The following is a 10,140-nucleotide window of genomic DNA, read 5'->3' as shown; positions in this document are numbered from 1 at the left end:
AATATATTTGTATGACATATGTTCCCGTAATTAACGTCCTGATTCTGTGGAATTAAAAACACGCGAAATTAATCCCACCCGGCTGAGTGCGAAAAATTACTCACGGAAAAATATGCACTTTTACAGTACCCCAAAAATAATTCCAAGATCATTCACATGAAGTAGATATTCATAGTACTTGAACTGGTCACAATGTCTGTTGTACACGCACAAATATGATTGACAAGTGCAGAATCAAGTTCACACGTTACACATGTGTTGTACTTGTATTGCTATGTAAACAGCTATAGCTCAGCTAGCTGCTGCAGCTGGCAAATCGCTATATCATGCATGAGTATGCGTGTAAGATCAGAGTTAATATTTTCGCATGTTTTGAAATTGAAATTCACTCATGACGCAAATCTCTCGTTTGAAGAGGCTACACCCCCGTAAATAATGCCAGTGTATATCTTGGCAATCAATGACTTAAAAACCAAAGATATAAAACACCTGTTTCTTGACCCTGGCCTAATCTAAGCATCAGTCATCGCCACTGCGCCACGAGGGGGGGGGGGGGGGGGGGCACCGCGAGTGTGTGTGAGTGTAGACATTCAGCGTATGCAGACAGAGCATACCTCCCCAACTCATCCACGGCTTGTACTTTATCCCCAACAGAGCAGCACCAGCAAACTGGCAATGCTCTCCTTCTTATTCCTGTATTTTCGTTATTTAAGGGTCAACTTTTTTCGTTCGAAATGTAAAATGGATGATCATAGAATTTCTCAATAGAATATAAAATTGAAAACTTTAGAAAGGATAGAGAAAATTGAGTTCACTTTGAATGGTGTGCCACAGGCAGATATCCTTATCATGCTCTTACGTAATACGACAGCTGCTGTAGTCATTAAACCCTGGCTTGGCCTCCAGGTTTGTCACGCCTCACAGAAAGTTAATTTGCAATGGACAAATACTTCGACTCCCAACTCTCAAACGAAGAATCGTTAGGGGGGTATAGCACCCCAGTTAGCTTCGTTAAAGTGGGGTCTCGCCTCAAACGAGGGATTGACGGCATGGATAGCACTCAACTCACGAAATTAACAAAAATGAAAACCCTGTGAAATATATGGTGTATACAGTACCTTGGGATCATCACAGTTTGCAAAGCTTTACAAACAATACATAGAAAGTAAAGTGGATCCATTTAGAGCTGGGCAAATGGTAAGGGAATTAGAGGGCTGCATCCTTGGAAATAAGTACTCAATTTAGCATCTGTGAAAACTTAAGCGAATGTTGCCCAAATAGCCTCCCACTCAATGCCCTTTTTTTCATTCTATTTCATCGCTCAGTATCAGTTCACCTTGCGAGCCTAGTCTCATCTGCTCTCCTGTTGAAACACAGCATACACATTCTCTGCACATTGTGGTTCAAGTCTGCCCTGGCTACCCATTGTTAGGAATTAACCCGTTCCTTCCGCAACTCTAAATACCTTCAATGTCCCCAAACGAGATTAATTTTGCTCGTCGACAGAGAACGGACATTTTGGTAATCCACCTATGCGAAAGCAGTCAAGCGGTGCATGCATCCCCTCCCCCACAGTCAACTACATGTACCCTTGAACAACAGAAATATCGATCGGGTGCAATGTATGAATAGAGCGTGCGCTGATGGGCTCACAGGCTCTTTTGTTCTACACAAAATCAGGCACCAGAATACGAAGACTGGGGTCAGCGAACACAGATATCTATACTGTGATCAGCTTTGATCACTAATGTACATGTTCATACGAATTTTGTAGCAGAGCAAGGGCAAACTAAATTAGAACAAAGGTAAAAATACTGTGATATACGAATTCTTCCAACGGAGAGAGAACAAGTGCTGATAGAATAAACTCTAATCTTTTTATCAAACCCCATTTTTGGGGACTTCATAAACACAAAGAAGCATGAATTTTGGCCACGAAAGCTGGTACTCTTGTCTTCATCTTGGGAACTTGGTATACCAGGTTTCCGTATATCAGTTGCTCCCACGGGAACCTGGTATACCAGGTTCCCGTAAGGAACGGGTCAACATCTACCAGAATCTACTCTGCAACATGGGTTCTGTTACTTTTTAGATTAAAAATTGGGTAAAGAGAGTCACCATTGCATGATACCCAGCTGGGATGAGCTACTATTAAAAAAGCATTGTAGTAACTTTTAAAAGGCAAATCATATGACTAAGGGGGGTTTTGTTCCATGTTCTGTGTGCAACTTGGATCATTACTATTGTGGAGGTATCTTGGAAGTATCCATGAATGTGACATTTGAAAAGTGCATTGAATGAGAAAAGGGTGTGATGAAGATAAATCATTTTTACTAGTCTTCTCTCACTTGACACTGGACACTGTAGAGCGCCCCCTTAGGTTACGCCTTTGACAACTCCAGATGGGGAGCTACGAATACTGACCCGACATGGAAAAACATATTACTGCAATTTGTCATGGATGGACTAAGTTATTATCATAAAAATCATCTCTTCTTGAAAAAGATTATCGTCTTCTCAGCTAAACACAATTTTACGAATCAGCATCAACCAACTCTGAGCAGGTTAAGATCTACAAAAACCGCACTGCATTTGACTATTTAAAATGAATGCATACTGAAACTAAGCATTCATTTATTTAAAGAGTGCTAAACCTATCTACTGATGGCTGCAGCTAGCAGGGAGATACAATTTGTAAAATGTAATTACTGGTAAACCACTGGAAGATTGCCATCACAGTGTCAGCATGGATAGGGGATGGATGTCTGGATGGATTCGTTTCTTTCCGTGGGTACGCCGCACACGTAGAACCTCTACTTGCACCTCCGCTCCTGTTTCATCGTGTGAGCAGAGGATAGTGATGACAACAATCAAAAATAGTCATTGGTAGAAACAGGTGACAAGAATGATGATGATAAGTGATTTATTGCTCCTGGTGGTGGATGGCATCTCCTCCGGCGGGCCGTGGTGGGATGCGGGAAGGCATCCTCCCCGTCTTCCACTCCTCTCACCTGCCCAGGTTGACGCGGCGACTGAGCTCCACGATGTCCTCCTTCAGTTTGTCCCTCTCGCGGTCAGCGGTCAGGAGCTCCTCCTGCAGGTGCTCCAGGGTGGACAGCAGCGAGGTCCTCTCCCTCTCCAGCACAGCGAGGGCGTCCTTCATCAGCCCCATCCGCTTGCGGAGGCTGGCGTTCTCGTCCTGCACGGCAGCCATGGCGACCGAGGCGGGGTCGGGCAGGGCATCGCGATTGGCGGGAGTCTGGTCGAGGACTACCCTGGACGCGGAGGTGGTGGCGATCACATCTCCCGTGGGTTTTAGGCTAATGCCATCAGGATGTATGCCTGGAGCACAAAAACAATATGGGTCAATTCTCAGGATTCAAAACCCTCTATGCACAGCACACAGGCATGAAGAGCAATACCCTCTTTGTGCCCAGGCTCTTAGCTTAACATGCCATTTTTTTTTCTTTCATCAGCATTCAGGAAGCCCTCTAAACTTGACCTAGTTGTAAAGTTAGGAGGTCCTATCGGGTGTGAATGTCTGCGAAATTAAAAGTGAACAAAAGTCACCCTACCTGGCCGAGCACAAAAAATTACTCCTGCCAAAATGTCCACTTTTACCGTACTTCTGGTGTCTTGCGACACTGCAGTCCTAAGTGATAGTCAGCAGGAGATATTTCTAAAAGCTCAAAGAACATTGAAAATTTGATCAAACTTCAAAGAGAGTGTAGACAATCTTCCATCAAATGGAAGAGCCCCTAAACCAAAAACACACACTACAAATTTCAGTAACCTCTCCACAGTAGCCACAACTGATTTTGTCGACAAGAGCTCAACATGTTCATGTTCAATAACAGACTGCTGCACTATAAAGTGAGAACGGACAATAACCTCACCTTTGACATGGAAAGTGCCATCAAGAGTTCGTTGAACCCTGACAGAAGGTATCCTGAGTTGGAGGGGCGGGGCGGGCACGGTGTCTGGGTACACCAAGGGGGAGTCGTCCTGTTTGCAGGGTTCAAATGTGAGAAGGAATCGGTTAATAAAACCCTTTCCGGACCACCATCTCAAAACTGCCATAGCTGCTGAGCATAAATATGTTCCAGTAGTAATGGTGGGAGCGACTGCCGTTGTCACATTAAGGATCTTTAATCTTCACTGTCAATTCATTATAAGGTAGATTGATCGACAGAATCTCAGTTGACAGCCTTTGTTGTTTGAAATTGCTCCTTTCATTTGTAAAATTTTCAAAAGCCTCTTAACTTGTTGAGGAGAAGTCCCTAACATACTCGGGCAAGCGTCTATGGGAAATGCATGTTGTAGCACTATTAAACCGTCCTCAATGGGTTAATTGCTAAATCTATAACCCATTCATAAATTGGCAATACGAGTTCATTAAAGAAAATTGAAGTTCCTACCCTCTCTAAAATTGACTAATTTTTGTTAGTTGATTTGTGCAGGGTTTATTAATTCAACCCTTTCCATCTAAGTGTTCTCTCAAGCAAGATATGCAGGAAAATTCTTTGAGTTGCCAACTGAATGAAGACAAGATGCAAAAACTGGCAAAAACCTGGAGAGTGAGGGCGGTGTTGAAGACGGTGATGTCAAGGGGGAGGGGCTCGGAATCCAGCTCGTCCTGCATCAGACTGCTGATGTTGGTCAGCGAAGACTTGAGGAAGTTCAGGTCTATGTCATTCAGCTGCGGGCAGAAGCATGTGATAGAAATAATCTCCCTCAGTCCCACAATGACACTCATGTAAGTATGGTATTTGAAACTTCTCTCAGTCCCATGTACAGATATCCATGTAATACTGTATCTCCAACATGTGTTTTTTAGATTTATCTTATGTGGTAATTAAGGAAGCACTGCATTGCACACAAGAAAGCTTCTACACAGGACTGATTTTAATTCCCTTCGAAAGAACTAGGCCATGATGAGAGAGTGCCTTGCCTAGGAGCACACCTGCTGCTGTCAGCAGACTTGAACCAAGGACTTCATAAGTGAGAGTCTGTAGTCTTAACCACTAAACCATGATGGCCTCTTTGTCTCATGTGACATTGATGTCCAAGTTTGAGAACCATTGCATCCAAGCTTTAAAATTATGGATTTTGTATCTTTTTAATTAAAAAAAAAAATGTCTTTTCACTCTATGTAAATGTATGTATCCTGCAATTAATGCCCACATGTGAAATCCTAGCTTCATATTAACATTGTAGAGGGGTGGTGGTTAGTGTCTGTGTACAAAAACATACAATGCCAAACCCTTGACGAAAATTGACAGCAATAACTTGTAAAGTGTGATTCCAATGGTCACATATACAAATTTGAGTACTCTGTAATGAAATTGCTTTTCATCATTCTTAATTCACAATTTAAATACAAAACATAAACCTTTAAAGGGAATACCCAAATTTCTTTTGTAATTCTAAAATACGCCAATACATTTTTGATTTACTCTGCCCCCCCAAGGAAAAACGCAGTATCTAACATTTTTGGCGATTTTCACTTTTTTGCATAAATATAGTCAGTGGGCAATCCTTCTTCCTATGACATATTCAGATTTTTGAAAAAATGTTTAGAAAGCCACTTTTCCGTAACTGCCAAACGCAGTATCTACACTTAACTTGCACTTTCCCCAAGGAAAAACGCAGTATCTACATGATGAATATTTCCCCAAGGAAAAACGCAGTATCTACAAAGCTAGTCTTAATTACCAGACACTGTTATTTATATATGTAAATACTTTGCCGGTTGTTCTTTAATTTGAACGTAAATTACTTTCTTTAGATATACTTGCTCAATAATAAGACATAATGTTCAAAATATGAACCGAAACAATACTGATTAGTAAATATTTTGATGAGATCGTGATCCTAATATAAAACACAGTGTGTGATTAAGACTAACCGAGTGCACATTAAACAATACAACACAACACTGACAGCAGCTTGCAGCTAGCTGCACTGATGCTGTGCAGCAGTCAGCACAGGGCCCGGCTAGTCAGCATACAGTGGGAGTGTGTACTTGGAATAAAACAAAATGTTGTCGTGGGGAAAATTACTCGTGAGCCTAGCCCTCAAGAAAAATTTATCTGCAGATAATGAGTAAGTTATTAAAAACTATTTCAATATTGAAAGAATAAAGCTGATTGTTTGTCACACGAAGCGAAGTAAACACAAATGCATGTTTGTCACACGAAGCGAGGTAAACACAAATGCATACATTTGTGTTTACTTCGCTTTGTGTGATAAACGATCAGCTTTATTTTTTCATATTCTACCTCAATGATGAACATTATCCGTACTACATGTATTTCAATATTAACTTGTTGTGAAGTAAGTTTGTTAGGCCTAGACCCTTGTCAAAATTCCTCAGGCTCCGAATCCGAAAGTTTCGTCGAAAGGCAATAGGGTCCTAGATCTATTTGTGTTGTATCGGATAAACGTCAGGTTATGTAACATGTTACACCCTCCCTTAGATCTAACGTTAGGCCTAAGTCTAAGTCTTTTAGACTTGTCTAGACAGTAACGTTTGAGTCTTGCGTCTCTTTTCTAATGTTAGACTTAACGTTAATCAGAACTTTCAGGGTCCGTATTCCGAAAGTCTAAAGAAAGATCTAGTGTAGGACTTGAATAGGCCTACTCTAGGGCAGGCCTGTAGTAAGAAGTCTAAAACTTAACCACTTTTTAGAATCCTAAGTCTAGTAGGCCTAAACTTAGTGTCAATGTTCAATTATCTACTAGATACCATACTGTCTTAAAATTACATAGGGCCTAGATCTAGTTGACAATAGATTAGGGTCCATGTGAAAAATAGGTACCCACGGTAAATGGACAAAATAGAGACAGTTAAGAATAAGTTGTATTTTAATTCTTATCGGATCTAGACAGTGTCTAGACCCTAGTGAGACTGGGTTGCGTAAAATGCATGCATGATCCCATGCTGCATGCTACATAACTTACAAGTAAAAAAAGTTAGGCCTACATTACAAATTTACATGACGTTAAAACTTAAACTTAGGTTCAATCCAGAAGGAATAGGCCTAGAGAGCGGATGTCACTTCATTCTAGACCGGTTCTAGATGTATTTTTTTTTTCTAATCAAAGAGTCCTGGCTCGTGTAGGGCTTAAACCTTCTGCAGTTCTAACGTTAGGCTATTTTTTTTTTCTAGCCTGAGGCGGTAGACTCGTGTAGCCTGCTACGTAGCCAGCCTAGAATAAACGATATAAAAACTACACCTAGTCTAGATCGATCTAGGTCCAGACATCCGATTTAGATTTATTTTGGTCTAGACAGAATGTAACCTAGACTGTACAGATCTAGATCTAGTATTCTAGATGCTAGTTAGCGGCTAGGCCATGTAGCATCACATTACAGCCCTGGCAAACTTCATAGAGGTAAACACGTAACGTTTCTATAGGCCTACAGCACGATCGGTCTGGGATATCGTAAGCAAAACGGTCCAAGAACGATCTGCTATTTAATAATCTTATGAAGCCTGCTCTGTAATCAGGGCATAAATGGGGGGGGGGGGGGGTGGAGGATGCATCCCCCAGGGCCAGAGAATACTTGAACAAGGATGTATACATGCATACATAATTATGGCAGAAGATTAATCCTAGTCATTCCGCTGTAGATACTGCGTTTTTCCTTGGGGAAATTCGTTCCATTGTAGATACTGCGTTTTTCCTTGGGGAAATCAGACAATTGCGTGGGGTTTCCCCAAAGTATCTACATTTTCATCAATAACTGAAAAACAAAACAAAAACATAAAATGATATTTTCCAGGAAAATTGGTAGCCAGATAGACTAAAATTCCACAATGAAGGAATTTTTCAAAAGAGTATATTTTCCAGGGGCTTTGGCAAAAATATAAAATGGTGAATATCTCGGTTGTTTAGAAATGGAGCTGGATGTAGATACTGCATTTTTCCTTGGGGGGGGGGGCAGTACTGAAAAATGTGTAAATGTGTAGAAAAAGAATATATAATAAAATAATAAAGATATATTCATTTTCAAAGTCAAATTTAAGTAAGAAATATCAAATCTCTTCATTAGAAATCTGTCCTTGTTCACTGACCTGAAGCTGAATGTGACCCCTATCAGCTGCACCCTCACACTGGGCGTCTGCACATGGTCCACTCATAAACCTCAGCATGGCCTTAGATAGATCGGGCGTGGTCTTCGTTTCCCCTTCCTGACCTTTCTTCTTCTTCACATTCTCGCGGTGGAAATCACCTAGGTAACAGGCAAAAACATTAATTTTTTATTGCACAATGTAAGCGCTACATCAACAATCACAGTAACGGAAATGTGGACAAACAAATTAACCGACACAGGATGTGGTATATTATTAGAGATAATAATAATAATAATAAAGTACATTTATAATAATACGCTGTATCTATCATTACTGATAATCTCAGCGAGATAAGACAGAAAAGATGTAGGAAGAGAAGAACAAGAAGCAAGAGAAAAAGGATTAAATAAAGGGGAAAGAAGGAGGAGGGGGAAAGAGACAGAGGAGGAGAAAAAAAAGTGGACGAGGAGGAAGAGGAGAAGAAAGAGGAGGAGGAGGTAGATGAGGAGTAGGAAGAAGAAGAAAAGGGGGAGGTGGAAGAGGAGGGGAAGAAAAAGAAGAGGATGAAGAGGGAGAGAAAGTAGTGGAAGAAGAAGGATAACAAAAAGGTCAAGGAGAAGGAACCTTTTCAAACAAATCTGACAGTTTGCCTTCACCATTCAGAATATCAGGACTGAAAATGGAAACGTTTGAACCCGATGGAGGAGAAAGTGGCATACGAGAAGGATGAGACATTGAATGTGATCTGTTCTCTTTTTATCTGATATCACATACAGTTCCAGTCTCATTCATTTCAGCATGGCTGAATAAACAAGACATGATATACATTGTATGGAGTATCTTTGATATCTCTATCCTCTTTACTGTAAAACGCGGAACGTTCGCATGCATGTTGATTTTGCAAATTTCGCGAGAGCCGAGTTTTGCAAAACTAAAATGCACGCTAAAGATCTCGTCTCACTGTATGCATTGAATGTTAGAGGCAACTCACAAAAATTTCATGCTGCGAATAAGGCCGTCAGCTCCCATTCGTGAAAATTTCATGCCGTGAAAATATTGTGTTTTACAGCACTTGACAAGAGATGTGGTTTATGGAGGGTTACTAATGAAAGTGTGCACACACGGTGTACATGTACATTGTATATGGTGTACAATGTATGTATCAATGTAAGCAATCCAAACAATGACACAACGCATTCATATATCTTGATACTTATCATCTGTTTAGATATTATTTTACAGGTGATTCAATTGTACAGAAGACATACATATCAACCAGGAGACTATGGATAAATATACAATGGACTTTCATTTCTGCCCGGTGAATGGTAATATACCTACTCCCAATTATAAGCACACACCTGTAAAACAAATCACAACATTTGTCATTTACATTTGTCCTAAAAGTATAAAAACAGTAACATAATGCAAATAGCAATATGTGGCAAAGAACCATAATTAATTTGATTTATTTCTATAAATAAAAGCACCATAATGTAAGTACCATAAAAAATAAATAAAGTACCATAACAGGGTTCTCGCCAGGAATTTCTTCACGCTTGTCGGCATTTATGCGCGCTGTTCTGGGGGTGGGTACGGGAGGGGGGTTCCCCCTCCCGCGCGAAGCGCGGAAGTTTTCGCTAATGCTCAATACAACACAGATAAATCGCCGCTAAAATGCCACTAAATGCGACATTCTCACGGAGATGTAATGAACGTTGTGAGGGGCATATTCTCACAGAAACAATGCAGAAACTCCATACCTTATGTTAGCGGCAGTTCCTAAATAATACCGGTAAATGAAAGAGAAGTAGGTGCTGATGGTGGAGGTTCCGATTTCTTTTAGGCCTTTCCTGTTTCACTGTTGCAATAATTAGCCGCCTCTGCATCGCAACAACGCGCGCCGTGTTGCTTTCTCGCCGTCTGCTCGACCACGTGGTAGGCCTATTGCATGCAGATGCGCGAGAAGCGATCGAGAACTTTCGGGACATCGTTGCACTTTCCTTTCTGGGTATACTGCGGTAGTTTGGCCGTGACATCAAAGAGACATCCTACAATT

At 41.0% G+C, this 10,140-nt stretch overlaps 1 protein-coding gene across 1 annotated transcript in view; it reads right to left on the bottom strand.

The window, feature by feature from the left end:
- Positions 1 to 2,857: 2,857 nt before the first annotated feature.
- LOC140236313 (bridge-like lipid transfer protein family member 3B) overlaps positions 2,858 to 10,140 on the bottom strand; it is a 94,727-nt gene continuing 87,444 nt past the window's right edge. Inside the window, exons 20-23 of the mRNA XM_072316265.1 lie at positions 8,082 to 8,239; positions 4,571 to 4,699; positions 3,897 to 4,005; positions 2,858 to 3,342 (exon numbers count right to left, since the gene is read on the bottom strand). Of these exons, the coding sequence (XP_072172366.1) occupies positions 3,008 to 3,342; positions 3,897 to 4,005; positions 4,571 to 4,699; positions 8,082 to 8,239 (731 nt within the window). The 3' untranslated portion in view covers positions 2,858 to 3,007. The remainder of the gene's footprint in view (positions 3,343 to 3,896; positions 4,006 to 4,570; positions 4,700 to 8,081; positions 8,240 to 10,140) is intronic.

The sequence above is a fragment of the Diadema setosum genome, chromosome 12 (genome assembly GCF_964275005.1).
Source record: "Diadema setosum chromosome 12, eeDiaSeto1, whole genome shotgun sequence".
In the NCBI taxonomy this organism is placed as follows: domain Eukaryota; kingdom Metazoa; phylum Echinodermata; class Echinoidea; order Diadematoida; family Diadematidae; genus Diadema; species Diadema setosum.
This window is presented reverse-complemented; position numbering and strand designations above follow the sequence as displayed.